General features: G+C 39.8%; 1 protein-coding gene across 2 annotated transcripts; it reads right to left on the minus strand.

Moving 5' to 3' along the window:
- Window positions 1-798: 798 nt before the first annotated feature.
- On the minus strand, window positions 799-16,216 carry LOC137185842 (ubiquitin-conjugating enzyme E2 Q2-like). Of its 2 annotated transcripts, XM_067594275.1 has the most exons (14): window positions 15,821-16,216; window positions 15,505-15,688; window positions 14,979-15,083; window positions 10,721-10,843; window positions 10,296-10,349; window positions 9,225-9,365; window positions 8,427-8,511; window positions 7,743-7,803; window positions 7,530-7,620; window positions 7,375-7,433; window positions 7,145-7,193; window positions 6,904-6,999; window positions 5,693-5,759; window positions 799-4,061 (listed from the first exon to the last, which is right to left on the minus strand). In XM_067594275.1, the coding sequence occupies exons 2-14, from the start codon at window positions 15,661-15,663 to the stop codon at window positions 4,030-4,032; spliced, it is 1,122 nt and encodes a 373-aa protein (XP_067450376.1). In that variant the 5' UTR covers window positions 15,664-15,688; window positions 15,821-16,216; the 3' UTR covers window positions 799-4,029. The 2 variants fall into 2 exon arrangements, with proteins under 2 accessions (XP_067450376.1, XP_067450367.1); XM_067594266.1 differs by having other exon boundaries at window positions 15,505-16,216.
- Between the last annotated feature and the right edge of the window lie 418 nt (window positions 16,217-16,634).

Below are 16,634 nucleotides of genomic sequence, written 5' to 3' on the forward strand. Positions count from 1 at the left end.
TTTGAAGGTGATATATGATTTCTATCATGTCCATGTACAGTACAGTATTTGCTATTATTTAGTGAATGTGTGACCATGCCCTACTGTCCCAGAAACAAATTTCACCTGTTTAGCTCTGATGTCACTGAAGTGAATTAAATTAAATCTAATATTTAGCCACAGTACACACTTTTGTTTTCATTTATTCTACTTGAAGTGCAATTCTGAGCATTAAAAAAAAAAATCCAATAGCACCTACTCTAATTTTAGCAATGTAGGCCCCAAGATGTACATAGTTTGTCAAAAAGGGTGCAAGTTAGGTCAGTGTATTTTATTTATATTGCACCTTTCTAGATCAGACGTCACAAAGTGCTGCACAATAAAGGACAAAAGACATAAAATATGCGTCAGGGTTGGAGCGAAAATAAAAAAGGGTTTAACTGTTTCCCATTAGGTCAAATCAAAGAGACAAACCGGAGGCGCGCTGGCTCAAGTGCACTGCCTCACTTCAAACATCACACAATCACCTGAATCTTTTTACAAAGAACACCATCTACTGGAAAGCACAAGAAATAAATTACCTGCAAGGACAAGACATATTTGGAGTTGGGTGTAGCTCTGGTAGTAGCATGGGTTGCTAATTGTAGGTATGGTTGGTGTTTGTTCCCGGTTTATCAATACTCTTTGAATGTTCCTGTGTAGTGGCATATACATTTTCATCCAATACCAGTCAGATTTTGGATAGATTCCACGTAGCAAATACCAGATTTTCACATTTGCTTTTGATGAGTTTTTATTAAAAAGAACAGAATGAAGAGATATTTCATAAAATTCTTTATTCATAAACTTGATGCAAGTTTACAAATTACTTTACATGGTCAAAATCACCCTTGCAATGGAAAAAAATGAAACCAAACCAAAGCATGCTAACAGTGCATAACTTTATAACCCGGCCACCGCAGTTAATGAAGCAAGGAACCCAGAATCAGGCTAGTTCAGACCTCAGATCAATATGGCGCTTGCCAAAGCAGAAAAGGTTTTTGTTAGTCAGACGACATGTGTTGGTGTAAGAGAAGCTGTTATTCAGTGCACAACAGACTTGGGTACACCATTATTCAAAATGTCAGGTTCAAGATGTAAGCTCACAATTGTTCTGATGGCACACAAATCTAAACTGCTACTTTTTGTAGGGAATCCTGGCATCTTTAAAGGTAATCCGAACATGTAGTCCATGTGTCTCATATAGTATCTGACCTGTTTCAATAAGCAACGCACAGAAAAAAAATGACCCTGTGCTCTGATAGGAAACCACAAGTTGAGTAAACAATGAATGAAAAAATGGATACATCTAGTCTTTTTTACCACCCAAACCAACCACACTTTGCCTTCAGTAGCTTGGGGGAAACAACACCCATTGATATATTGACATGCAAAATACAGCAATATCAAAGAGACAGGGTTGATGTGTTCTTAACCCCTCATAAAGCACAGGATGATATGAAGGTGGGATCAAATCCCTGCTCCAGATATCTGATCATTCCAAAACTTGCTTAGTAATTATTTATCAACCTCAATGGTATTCAGAAAGTCTAAATCAAGTGTGTGCAATACAACAGCAAAACACACTGCAATGCCTATCGGTGAGACAAGGGCATCATTTTTAAATGGCACCCCAAAAAAAGATTGACACATTCAATCTTGCATTTTATGATATTCTGAAGCAATCCTTTGCAAAGTCAAGTGTGCAGTATGTATTCCTGAGTTTGCTTCTCCAGAGAATGGGGTGAGCTCGACAATGTGACCAGAATGAAGTGATTAGTACTTTACCAATGGTATCACAACAGCTAACAACCATGCCAATGATCCATAGTCATGTTGAAAATTTGCTTTGGGTGAAACAAGAAGGGAGTGTGACTCTTGTCAAATCCTGCAAGTCTTAACAAATGTCAGACTTGTTGGACATGAACACGCTGTTTGTACCCATTTCTACCTGTTTTGAAGATGTTGGACTGAGGTTAGTATTACTGAGAAAATTCTAAACCAACGCAAAAATGAGGAATGACTGTATGAATTAGCATAACTAAGCTTTCTATGCTGGTTTTCAGGACAATATACTTAAAACAATGCAAATAACCACACAATAGAACACCCACAACAAACGTGTAACTGCATTAATTGGAATGCTCCACACAGTTTTCTGCATATTATTCACATTACATCAAAGATTCGGCGTGTGAGGGGTACAGCAGTGCTGAGAGTGGTTAGGAATAGTAACCAGAGAGGTGGTAATGGGAAGACCTGGGTCCTTCCTGTAGCGAATCTGAACAAATATTTATCAAACCTGAACAAATATTCTGGAAATGGAACAGACTCCAGTTGATCTTCCCAGGTGTGAAGCCAGTAGGTATATGGTCAAGACTATTGCTGTGAATTTGAAACTCTGGCTGTGTTTTCAAACAGCCATGAGGTCGAGGAAAAGTCAGAAGGTAAAGGTCACTTTTTTTTTTTTTTCCAGACTATTACAACTGCAGGATTGGCAAAGTGGTCAGGATGTGAACCAGCTACAAGAACTAAGCAGGTGACTACACTGTTAAGACTACTTCTCTTCAGTACAACAAAACTCCACAAGACTGTGTCTTCACTGCATAGCCTTACTGAGGTTCATCCGGTTTGAGTGATTAGATATGAATAGCCGAACCTCTGGAATGCCAGAAACAGCTGTGTCTACGCCATCATCATTACGGCCATTGTAGTTAAGAGGTGCCATCAAATAAGGGGAATGGTACTGTCATTGTTGCCAATAACACGAGGATTACAAATCAATATATATATATAAAAAAAAAAAAGAACAAAACCGCAGTAGTCATTAAGCTTACATAAGAACATGGTGTACTTTTGTTTCCTTCTGCAAGAGTATCCATGAAGCAACTCTTTCTTATTCTAAATGGGTCTTGAGAAGTTGCAGTGCCCCTGCTGTTAATTGTCAAGGGTATATACTAATACAGTCTCTGCCCAGCCAAAGACCCAGACAAGGTTACATTATAAACAATTAAATCCTTTTGCAGAAATACAAATTTACATGTTTACATGTGGAGTTAAAATCAACTACAATACAGTGTGAGCCAATCCCAACACACCCCTACTTTGCCTGGTCATGTTCCTTTTGTTTCCAGCCTCGCCGCACACTAATCCTCCCCTGCAGGGAGGGGTCCAGTAGCTGGTTGTGATGATGACAGTGGTCTCCAACTTTGGAGCTCAGAAGGATGCTGTTCATTATTATGGGCTGTCCAGCCCAGGCTGCAAAGGTCTCTTTATCTTCCTCCCCACCTCAGGGCTTCAAGCTTTAAAAGATATGAGGTTTGAAAGCGAGCTAGCCTCAGAAGCATGTTATTCCAGAGGAGGGATCTTGGCATAACAAAGATAATACATGAGCACAATATTACAGAGGCCGTCCATGGAGAGAGAGGTGGTGGTTTTTCCCCACCACCAGCATTTATGTCCGTTCCAGCCACCACTGCATCATACCCGGGAATGTCGCATGCCATTCTCGGATCCAGTCTGTGGCTGCAGAGGCAGTGTGCAGTGACTGGAGCGCCAAACTGCCACTGCCAGAGGATAAAACCATGCCGCACCTTTCAACTCACAGCCTGTAAGTAACCTTGGCATGCTCGCTGCCAAAACCAAACGGAGAGTTTGCGTGATATTTAAAGTCCACTGTTCTCCTGGAGTATGGGATGAATGTCGCAATGGTAAAATGAGATTGTTTCAGACAACAGATGTACAGAGAGATAAATATCTGAGGAGAGGAAAACCTTGCGAGCAGCTGATGGGCTTGGATGTAATTTTTGGGTGGGGGTGCATGTGTGTGTGTTTATGTGCTAGTTTGTGGGTGGTCACTGAATGAAGAATTTGGTTTGGAGTTCAAACTCTCATGTAGAGAACAAAATAGTTTGAATGATTTAAAAAAAAAAAAAAAGAAATTGGTCGCAAGGAAAAGGGAAAAAAAATCTAAGACATGTGGTCCCAGTGCAGGAAAGGCAAGAGTCTGTTTTAGCCGTCCTCCTTTGGGGGTGTGTACCAGCCTGGGGGGAAAAAGCACAATAACAGAGAATGACTATACATTAGGAAAAAAAAGCACCAATCTACTGTCGCCAGATCTCCACCACCAATAGTACCGCAGGTAATAACATATTTACACATTCACATGCACAGTACTCCTTTGTTGGTTGCAGTAAATGAACATCCTGTCACTGAAGATTATTTATAGAGAAGTGAAATAATGAAAGCCATTGTGAATATGGACCTTTCTGCTTGCCTAACAGAATGGGCCAATATTTTAAATTATGATCAGTTGACATGAAACAATTGTCTTATGAGCTATTCTGTGAAAGACACACACACACACAAAAGTGCATTGTTTTCTGTCCCATCTATTTGTGCTGCAAAATGAAGCTCTCACTTTCTATATTCTGATACAATTAAATATGGCTCAATGTGGCCCAACAGAGTAAAAATAATTTACATATTTTCACCTGCACTTCTTTTATTAAATGCAGTGTGGTGTTTTCAGAAGTCAAGGACAACAAAAAATTTGAATAAATCTTTGAGCAACACTGACTTACCAGTGCTGTTCCAATAAAGATATTTAACTTTAAAATGTAAATGTTTCTCTTTCTTGATTTTACTATTAATTTCACTGTATGTCCAAATGGATATTATTTGGATTTGACAGAGGATATTATTCTTTTATTCTACTATGTTTGTAAACTGTAAAATCGCAAAGCCTTTATTTCATATGTAGATATGTGCAACACAAGTGGAATTACATAATAACACTCAGCAGTTTACCTAAACATGACACCACTCCACTATTCACCTATTTCAGAACAAAACCTTTACTTTGGGTCACACTTAATTTAGCTTTATTTGGTTTGTTCAAGCTGTTGCTCATCATGACATTACATGCTTATACCAAATTGTTGTCCAAACCATTATTGAGGACATTTACCGTCCACAATGGACAGTGTGATCAGCGCACCTTTGCACAACTTTAATAACATTCAACCTTGTATAGCAGTTAATTTCTGATGTCCTTTAAGCTTCTTTAAAGCAGTTTATTATGAACCTATAATTATGTATTTAAATCATATTTGCACTAAATAATACCTGTTGTTATATTTCTTGTCTCACTCATTGTGCAGCTTACTATCAGAAATGCACTGCTAAGACTCCTTTCTGTATTTGTTACACGACACACTGCAGAAAACACCCGATTCTTTGCTTAAGGCAAAAGATGGGAATAATCTTATGTTTTATTTAATTTTATTAAATCTATTTGTCATGACTCGAACAAAACTACTAATCTCAAACAAGGACAGGAGATGCTTGGCACCTGATTTAGCTCCTAGCTACTTTCCATCTGCTATGGAGAGGGAGATCATTCTTAGAGGCACACTTAAAAACATTTAGACATTTCTGGATACATTTGCTGTAACAAACACTTAAAAACACTAGCTGGCGCACTTGTGTTGTGTCAGTAAAATCTTTGACCTTCAGTGTAAACAATGGTACATGTGAGAAATTATGTTGTCCATGTTTGGTACATACAGTCCAAGCAGTCATTTTCCTACGCTTTGATGCATGGGAGGGATTACATTTCAGTAAACAAGGTCAGTAATGCACTCTGTGTGAAACTGGAGACAAAAACACTCACCATTCTTTTCGTGGATCTGAACCAGGGATTTGTAGGACTGCTGTGCTCTGGCAAGATTGTACTGGTTCTGCATTCAAAGATGAAAATGAAGTCAACCTTAGAGTGTGCATTGTGTTTATGATGACAGCACAGAACAGGAAACAGCACTGACAGCTGTTTTCTACAAGCAAAAAAAAAAAAAAGAAAAAAAAAAAAGCTTATCGCACAATCTCCAATCTGTGTATGGTGCAGTATAATGAACACACACACTCTCCCCTTGTTTGGCCATTCATACCAGACTGCTTTGACACACACGCCTGGTTAATATCACCATTCACAGAAGACCTGGCTCTGCACCTGTAGCTCTGCACACATCACTGCTAAACCACAGACAATACACAAGACTTTATGCTGAAAGTGATATGCTTTTCATTCTTGGTAACTTTTTGACAAATTAATGTAACAACTACCATTCTACAATCATATGTATCTTTACAATTACAAACAATACTGACAATATCTCCGGTAAGACTGCAGAAATGCTATAATGACTCTTTAGTAACTCTGGTTATTGAAGAGGCCCCTTTTCAAGTGTTACACCCCGTTCACCCCAGCTCAGTGAGTCTATCTTAAAATGGTATGAGGGGTAATGGTCTTTATGAAGGCTGTTTTCCAATACTGGCAGAGCTTTCATACAACTCTAAGTAAGTGGATGCAACATCTCACTCAACATTTATACATTTTCGTTAAAAAAAAAAACACTCCCACTTTCACTTCTAGCACCACACAGGCACTCCAGTCCTGTTAAGAGTGAAAAACAAACTATTAAGGGTCTTATTCTAAAGATAGAAGGGTTAAAAAATAAAATCATAGGAAAAGCTCTCTGATAAAAAATAACTTCACTTGCTCATTATAATGCGAGCATTATGCAAGAAGAGCTTAAAAATAAACAGTGACCCATTTGCCCTTGGTCCCCAAAGAGAAAAACAATTTCAGTAACTTTTGTTAGAGGCACCCAGTCAGCTGATTAAAATAGCTCTTACAATGAAATGACGAGGAGAAATGAAAAGAAAAAAAAACATGTACTTTTTCCAAATATTCATCACATTTGCACTTATTATCTGACTGGGAAAGGAGAAAGAGAAAAAGGATGAAAAGCAAACAGTGTGCTATCAACATATCACAGGACATTTCCTGGCTTGAAATGAACCTCTGGGTGCTTCCTCACTTACTTTATTGGCTCCAAACTGCACTCTGGCTTTTCCTTTGACTAAAGTGGCATTGATCTGCATGATGACAGACTCAATGGAATAGGCACTGCTCCAACCCTGCAATCAGGAAGCCCAGTGTCAATAAGAGTAGGTCTCAAAATGTAAAAAACAGATTCAAATGCAATCCGGAGTAACATTTTTTATTACGCAGCACAAATTCACTTCCACATTTTTATCCTTAAGAGAAATACATTTGACATACCTGTTTGGTGAGAAGTTCCATGCACAGGGCACCTCCTCCGAGAACGTAACTAAAGCAAGGAGAAACAAATTATCAGAGGAAGGGTTATCCGAACAGTACAAGGAAGCCCTCTTCCTGTTTTTATGTAGGCACTTTTTAATCTCTCGGTTTGTTGATAAACTCTGCCTCAATTTGAAAACGGACTATGGGGATTGAAGGAACTGTTAAGTGTGCATGCTAAATGAACTCACCCTCCAGAAAGCACAGGCGAGACTACCCGGACAAATGGCGGATCAAAGGGGAAATTATCCTGTAGAGACAACCAGCCAAAAATGCTTCACTTAAAGACTTCAAAGACTCCCAAATACTGTTTCTTTTTCATTAATGCAAAGTCTGTTTTACTCACTTTATATGAGAAGTTTAGTAAAATGTAATCCATTCCTTCCTTTTCCTTTAAGACTTGTAAATCACTGTGTAAGGGGCTATCTGGATCCACCCTGTTGGGCATTAAATTATGTTATCAGTCAGTGTTTATGCTGACATAGAAAAAAAAACAACAACAAAAAAAACAAAACAAAAACATGATTTTTCATGGATCAAAGATCCCACAGTTACTTACGTCCTTAGTTTGACGTGCCATTCGTACAGGCTGTCGTTAACGAGCTCCACTGAATAGATGCCTGCAAAAGAAAATGATTAAATACGTCTCCTGGTGCAAGACTTGGAAACAACTGTAATAATTTATCTCCCTTTTCACCTTATAAACTAAACAGCATTGCAGTGAGGCAAAGGTTTAGATGTATTTTGACAGGTACCTCCAGTCTCCACTGTCAGCTCGTTCTGCATCCGTTATTAGAGGCCTTGTTCAAAATTGTTCAAAAGTGAGGAATTTCAACATAATGAGACTTCAAAATGGGTTTCTGCCTACTGCATAAAAATTTGGTATTCATATTTCAAAGAACTTTTTTTTTTTGTTAAGCCTCAGTGGAAAACACACTGACGTGCCTACAGCCATTACTAAAGCATACATGAGTTGTTTGCAAATAACAGAGAGGGTGGAGCTGACCTCATCTGGACAAGCTGTAAAGGTACTTTTTGAATTTTATCTCTGAAATGCTTTCCTCCATTCATATATACATCATGCCTCTAGTATTGCGATGCCTGATGTTGACCGATACACATCTATCACAGTAAGAGGATACAACAGATGATAATTGTTTGTATGTTTCGGTGTCGTTTTTTGCAAATGTTCTTTTCACTTAGATCTGCTACAAAGTGCAGACCTCTGGGTGGTGAGCATTACCTGTCTTGTAGCTCTGAGACCTGTAGATCTCTCTAAGCTCCTTCATCAGGCGGTCAGAGGCTTGCACTGAACCAGACACAGCTCCCTGCAACAATAATAATAAAACAAAAAAACAGATGTAACAATAAAGACAAAGAACGCAGCTCTTTGCAATTCACCATGAGGGTAACCCTGTCTTCTGTACTCTATACAGGCAAACATCAAAGAGAAAGCATTATCCTGCAAGACGTCTATATTTACTCCTCTACACCCCTTGAGATTATTTCACCAATCCACAAAATTAGAAAACAAACAAACAAAGAAAAACTAAAATAAGTGCATGAAAAGCTTGGGTCATTGGCTCCATAGTTAGGATATAATTGTATTTTTGACACATTTCAGATACAAGGACAGGTACATAGCTGAGCCACAGAACAAAATGATGAGCAAGCTGAGGGCCAGAACAAAAACAAATCATTTCATAAATTTATGCTGCCTTGAAGGGCAGATGCTGAAAGAAACCTGAAGATGTGCTGTATATAGAAGCACATTAATAAACAGGTCACATTCTCCCACTGTCAGATAAACGGATGAAATATCTTATAACTGACTTGTTTTTCAGGTTTCTTCTTTCCAAACTGTTCTCATTTGTCATTCAAAAAATTAATCACTACCTTAAGCCCTAAAAAGTACAACTGACAAAATGTTTAGGTAAGCATACATACATTCTGTATACAGAATATGTGTCAATCAAAAATAGTATTTACCATAAGACCCTTTGACACCTCAAAATACATACATCACTGAATAAAGACTTACATTCAAGTGGTCCTGCCTCTGGTTCTTACGTATCTTCTCCAGGATGGCCAGATTCTCCTTCTCGATGCCATCATCCTCGGATTTTTTCCCATCCACGGGCTCCTCCTCTTTCATTTCATAGTGGTCCAGATCTTCTATGTCCTGTTGGTTCATATTTGATATTTTAGGTATTCTTACTGCACATTATACTTTCCAAAACATACCATAACAGCATGCAATTTCAAAAGCTGAAACACTGCTCTTAAAAAAATGTGTGAGTATGATGGGAGGAAAATAAAGAAGTATGTATCATTACTTGGGGGGGAGGGGGGACTCAACTACAGGGGCAGTGCAGCACCTGGACAGTCTACACCGCGCACCTGCTAGAGTTATCTTGTAGTTCATCTTCAAAAAAAAGGCAGTGGGTGCAAGCATTTTTTTACAAGACAAACGTTAGTTGTGAACTTTCTACCTCCTCACCCAGAGACTTAAGTTAGCGGAGCGGAGCAATCAATTCCAACAGTAACAAATGAGACCAGCTGACCAACACACACTGCGGCATGAAACAACCTAAACCAACTCTGAGGTGATGAAAATAACTCTGTGCTCAGTCTGTTTCACTGCTCAGCATCTTGGACAGTGATGGCTCTCCCTGGAGCTAATGGAGACATAATGTTAACAACAACACAGCGGAGCGCTCCTCCCCCTCATTTTGTTATTCTCATACAGGCAGGAGATTCTAAGATGTCTTCAAATGAATTCATTAATTAATTAATGCAGTTAACTTTTAAAAATAAAAAGGCTGTGGATCATTTATCTTAATTGCCAGTTATGTTTGATATTATATTTCATTGGAATAAGGACACCAGTGAATGCTTTGGCACGCATTGTACTGGAGCAAGTGAGTGAAAATAGGCTACGTTTTTCTGTTCATTCAATCGAGAATCGATTTGGAATCGAACATCAAAGAATCGGTGTCGAACTGTGAGATTCCCAAAGATTTCCACCCCTAATCATCACTAATCACCTGGCACCACACCCTAAGAGTAGTACATGAAATTAACAAGTGTTTAGTTTGATATAAAAACTTACCTCTCCCATCTCCTCCTCCTCTTCTTCTTCAGATGTGACCTCTTCTGTTCCATGCTATAAACACATACACCACAGACAAGGCATTAGGTTAAGTTGCATACAGTGAATTAAATAGTATGTCGGAGACTTAATGAGCGGGCTGGTCCTTTTATTTGTCAGAAGACCACCTTCTACTGACTTTGACCACAAGAGGAACAACCTCATGTAAATCATCTCTGTGATGTAGGCTGCTATCTCCTTATGAAGTACAAGTGGTTTGGAAGTACATAAAACATCCTAATAAAAATATAATTGCATAATCTAATATAAATATACATTGCATAATCCTTAAATTAATTATTTCCAGCCAGTGTCCTGGTGTACCATACTATGCCATGCCATGCTACTGGGAGGTATCTGACAAGAGCAATCTAATGCAGTCTTGCCTTTCGGTCTTGTCCCACAGGGCCTGCGGGCAGGGGCTGATCCAGCATCTCCACATCGGGATGTTGAGGCAGGTTGTACAGGCGGCAAAGGTCACAAATGAGCTTCTTCAATTGCTGCAAAAGCTAGTAAAGAGAAACCACATAAATGAGGTTAAAGAGAGTTGGAGAAATCATTCAAGGGTGCAAACGCAGCTACACAGCATCACCACACAACAGACATGTAAATGATGTAACATACACTTTCACAGGTATAAATAAGAATTTTGAACATCAGTTTCTGGACTTTAAACTGGCAAATAGCTACTGGTGAAAATACTGTTACGACTGTGTGAGGCAAATCAAAGTGATGTTTGCATTTCATACATCAAGCAGCAATGTATTTAGGCTAATGTCTTAAATAAGAATTCAGACTAAACATTTTAACACAAAATACTAGTAGTAGTAGTAGTGTAAATAAATGTAAGAAGACTGTTTACACTCGAACAGAAAGACTACACAGTCATTTGGCTGCCATCAACTAGTGTGTTCTGCTTTTGCAAATTTGGTGCAATTCAAATATAGCATGCCGCTAAAACATCCGTGCAAAACAACCAAACTGATCTTATCTATCCACAGGAAGGCATAGCCTATCTCTTACCTAACAAATAACACACACACTAAGTTATGGATAATTTACTTCTGTCCAAAAAACTTGACAGTACTTCTATGAAAAGCTTATTTTGTGTCCTACAAACAGAGCATACAGCATGAGTAAGTAGGCTAACTAACCACCGTCACCACATAGGTAGTAAGGATGGGCATTTCAAGCAAAAATACTATTCGATATTCACTGGGAACTATTCGACCATTCCCCCACCCCCCGCAGGCATGCACATACACACACATAAAGAGAGAGAGAGAGACAGAGGCCCATTCACGATCTTCACAACTCTGTCTTTTTATTTTGATGTCATGTTCTTTAGTGATGCAATACTTGTCTGAATGAGCTAGAATCCACAACAGAATCTAATTAAGCTGTTAAACCAAACAACCCCATAAAGCATAGAGTATAATGAACTGCGCCACATCCTTCCTCATAAAACACACAGACAGAAATGGATCATTTCTCTTCCACAGGACAGGTTATTGGCAATCAGCCTGTCATACTACAACTCAGTATGTTTGAGGCAACATGGTCCTGACTCTTCAGGCCTAACAAAAGCTAACAAAATCCTAATGCCAACTGCACAAGCGGATAAGGAAAAATGATAGTTATTTCTATATTTCTCATATAGCGACATCAGTGTTAATACAGCTCAAAAGGTTTATTGTTTCAGTCACTATCACAGCAAACTGTTTAATACCTGAGTGACAGCAATGCTGACATGAACATTCATTTTGAACATGTCTGTCTTCATAAAGGCTAATCTGAGCGACTGTTCAGGCCTATAGTCTATTCCATATTTTTATTTTTTTTTTTACAGTAAGTCCTGCACTGGAAAACACCCTCTCTGATGGCACAGACGTTGCAGGCAAACACACAAGTATGACCTTGCTAATTTTGCCAGTCGGGGATATTTGTTTTTGTTGGTTTTCCACCAGTCCACGGGATCGATGCGGAGGGGGTGGGCACTTGTCCTGGGCAGTACTGGTTTAATTCAGTAGTTGTGTCCATTGTTTCCATGTTGTAATCCTCGCCAAACAGGACTGTGATGGCAGACACAGCATCAGTCTTTTGGCCACCGGCTCGGTTTCATCTGATTCAACTGCGACCATCTCTCCCACGCCCACGAGATTGCACGCTTATGCCTGCACAGCAAGTTTAACTTCATCAGTTGTTAACCTCAAGTGTTTGTGCCTCGGATCCAGGAAGGATGCAATGTATGCAACCTTGCGAGCCCTGCTGACATCTGCAGGTGCAAGTTGCTGCTCCAGTGAAGCAGACATGGTGTGCTTTGGGTGATTCTCCCTGGGTTTCTTTGAGGTGTTTTAACAGGAGTGTTGCTGTAACCAGGTAAACCATGGGGATGGATACTCCAGATTCTCCACACAACGCAGTAGTAGCACATTTCAGTGAGTAAAGCACAGGTATGAGCTCCTTCATAACACCTCAGCTATCATCAGTCAATTTGAGGATTCGTACATCTGATAGTTTGGTGAACGCTCTGTCTGGCGAGACTGCAGATATTGCCTTTCTTTGCTCAAGTAGTCGCTGGAACATGTCATGAATAGAATTCCATCTTGTTCGGCAGCACTGCACTGATTTGTAGTCGGGCAAGCTCTGAAGTTGTTGCTTTTGTTTCAACGCTTGTGTTGCGGTTGTATTGTGATGGAAATGAGAAACCAGACAACTGGCAGATGCAACCACATGGTTTATGTGTTGAGGTTTGAATCTGTCATTTATAGTGAGTTGGAGTGAATGTGCAAAACAAGGCTGAGAGTCCCATTCCAGGCGTTCAGTGTTGGCTAGCACCATGTTGCTAGTGTTGTCATGTGCGCATGCTGTGACTTTTCCGTTTAGTCCCCAGTGTTCAGTAGCGGTGGGAACCACATTTGCCAGATTTTCAGCAGTATGCCACTCTGGCACTGCTTTGGTCTGTATTTCTTTGGTCAGCCCTCTTATTTCCCAGCTGAGTATGTAATGACAGGTGACCATTATATACAATTCAGTTGTAAGTGCTGTCCGTGAATCTGTGGTCAGAGACAGTTTTTCAACACTTGTCAACCAAGTGTGCAGCTCACTTGTATTATCATCATATAGTATATATATTCTCCAGTTTTGTGGTAATGGATTTCCTTGATAGGGCCATAAACTCAAGCTCAAAAAATCCCATCAAACTTTGAAAACCCTCACCTTTGACAAAGCTGATGGGAAGGATGTCTTTAGCTGTCATCTTTGAGATGAGGGCCGTTGTTTGCTCTGCACGTCTATGATCAAACTTAATTCATCTGGTGAAAAAGCTAGCCATCGATTGTTGATCTATGGATGAGCCGCCACCTTCTGCTGGGTGCTTTGCTCTCAAATGACTGTGTATGGTTGTTGCAGACTTGTGATATGCTAGCTTTACCTTGCAGAGTTTGCACTGCACCTCATTTTAGTTTATTTTTTTGAAGGAGTGCCACATAGAACATCTTAATGGCTGTAGTAGTCTTTGCATATTTCTCCTATTTGTACATTAGCATCTAGTCCATCTCACAATGCTGTAGCAAATGCCCTTGTGTGGAAAAGAGCTGAACTGAACGTGCTGTACACAACAAGGGAAAATATATTGTTTAATACAAGACGATAGTCACATTAACTATTCGCTTTTTATAATTTAATCACTATTCAAAAATCATGACCATCCCTAATACGTAGAATTACAGCAGCTTGTCACATTTAGACCTCAAAGATTGTCCCAATGATCTAATGACACAGCCATTTGGTCATAAGTACAGACTCACATTTCTGCAGCACTTGCAAGCTGTTTATGTTTGAAAGCCCATACTGTAAGAAAACTGACATAAGCCCCTTTTTTGGTAAATCTTGAGAATATGACACTAAAATGGCAAAAACCCAACCTGCATCAGTGAACACTCTCTTTAACTAGTCCAACATTGCAAAAATCCTGCAAGGATGATGCAAAAATTGTTAAAAGGACAAAAACTGTATGAAAAATCTAAAACACTGACACAAAATCAAATATTAAGAGTACTTAGTATTTAAAACATCTAAATAATAGCCAGCATATTGAGTCAAAGTCCAAAATAAAGGGCCAGTGCCAAAAGATTATTTAGCAACACAATCATCTGCCTCCATCTGACACAGCAGACTGGCATTATGTCACAATAATGCAAAGAAAATGCTCCTACTGTGAGGCAGCCTGGTCAAAAGGTGTTAAGCCGAGCAATTCAGTTAAGTCAAATAGAGTGTTTTCTTTTCAACTAGTCATGTGCCAAATACCACAGACAGGCCATAAAAGCGTTTTGAGTGAGGCTACATCAAATCTGTTTTGACATATGAGGATGTTTATTGAATTTTAGCTGGGTAGTTAAATTATCTGCTAATTGTTGTTGTTTATTAACTTGAAACCAACTGCTCTGTATCAGATTAACTCTGCCTTGCAGTAAGATGAGTGTGACAGTGGCAAAGTACGTGTCTTTGGGCAAAATGTTGGATGACAGGTTTTAAGTTCATCCTTTACAATGCATCATAAAAATGTCAGCAGATCCTTACAACGTGTACATAAATCCTCTCCTTCAGTGACAAATAGTGAAACAAGTGAATCACGATCATTACCAGGGTGCTGCCTTTTCTCACATCTTCCAATCGCTCCAATACTTGTGTCAAGCTCGGGTCATCAGAGTCCACAAACCATATTGGCGGCGTAGATGGATAAGACTCCTAAACACAGTCGAACACAGCAGAAACAAGACAGTTAGCTTAAACCAATACGTTTGATCTAGCGTATGTAAGTTACCTGCGTGTCGCAGGGTTTAACACAGTGTCAGTAAATAATGTAACATTTGGGTTGACGACGTTAGCATTCAGAGTGCAGGGTTAGCTAACAGCTAGAGTTGCTTCACAACACTTTGTAGTGTCGGATTGTCAAACCTACAAAAAACCGCATTCTGTACTGCGTAGCTTCAATTCACACTGGCTAATGAAACTACGCAAACACCCTGTCCCGCATAGCATCAGATTATCGCACGGTTGTGGAGGTAGCCTGCTACCTGACTTAGCAAGTTAACCAGCTAACTTTAGCTCGCTAACGAACAACACGGGACACGTAGAAATCCCGGCGTTTGTATTTATGTCCCCTTACCGTTATGTTACAGTGGATAATTAACAGCTTTTCCCCAGTTACATTAAACTGGCAGCTCAGCTCATCGGGCTTCCAGTCAATGATCCGGAATCGTTCGTGGTTTGGATCAAAAATGGACTCCAAAAACTTCAGTTCGGCCTTCAGCCCCGACACCGACATCTTCCACGCATCTCCGGCCGGGCCGCTGGGGAGGGGGAGAAGTCGGGACTTAGCTTTTAGCTAGCTAAAGCCACAACGCAAATCTCACCACTAAATATGTTTTTAAAAGTGGCCAAGTGGTGTCGGGGTGCCTCGTTGGATAGAGCTGGATACCCACTGTCAGCTATCAAACAGCGTCCAGTCAAAATTTCAGCGCAACCAGACAGACTTGCTGATGAAGTAGCTAACGTTAGCTAGCTAGCTTGCAGTTAGCGTTTGAAACAGCGTTAGCAAGGCGATGCTAGCCGCTGTTGTTGTCTTTCCGTCTATTGTTGTTGTCCGCCTATGATAACAACATGTTAACGCTCTCGCTGTGTCCCGTGGCCGTCTCCGCTCAGTCCCATCGGACAGCCGCTTGTTATTTACTTAACTGGGAAACAAACATATATAAATTCCCAGGATCTGAACTTATATCCCGATGAAGGGAAAGTGTTTTTCATCCCGGTGTTCAACTGTAGCTGGCCTCTTGTGGGGTTTAAAGATGGCGTTCTGCAATCTCCCTGTTCCCGCAGAGTCCCAGCATTCAGCGCGTCCTCACTGTATCTGAAGAACAGATAGAAAAAGTTCATCACAGTGAATCATTTGAGTTCATCAAACATCTGTATGTGTGGATAAATAGATTTCAGGATATATTTTTTTAAATTTAGGTAAAAGACCGTTCCTGCTTCAGATGAGTCAGACTAGAGTCAAATCTGAAGCACAGAACTTAGATAGATGGGTCCTGCTGCTTCATTTTTGCTCTGGTGCCACCAAAGATGGGTGAAATAATTTAGATTTATGTTACCATGGAAATGATGATTGATGCAGTGTTAATCAGAGTTGAATTGATTTGTCCTGGGCATTATGAGTCAGTATTAGCTGTCTACTAATATCAACATCATCAAACAGCAAAACTGTACTGAGTACTGAGTACTGAGTACTGAGTTCAGTAG

Source organism: Thunnus thynnus, chromosome 1, assembly GCF_963924715.1.
Source record: "Thunnus thynnus chromosome 1, fThuThy2.1, whole genome shotgun sequence".
Taxonomy (NCBI): Eukaryota; Metazoa; Chordata; class Actinopteri; order Scombriformes; family Scombridae; genus Thunnus; species Thunnus thynnus.

Coding starts and splice junctions, on each gene's coding strand:
- LOC137185842 (XM_067594275.1), bottom strand. CDS start 15,663: ATGTCGGTGTCGGGGCTGAAGGCCGAACTGAAGTTTTTGGAGTCCATT. Junction 10,844..14,978: donor TGAGAAAAGGCAGCACCCTG/GTAATGATCGTG, acceptor TCTCTTTACTAG/CTTTTGCAGCAATTGAAGAA. Junction 7,194..7,374: donor TCGCCTGTGCTTTCTGGAGG/GTGAGTTCATTT, acceptor TCCTTGCTTTAG/TTACGTTCTCGGAGGAGGTG.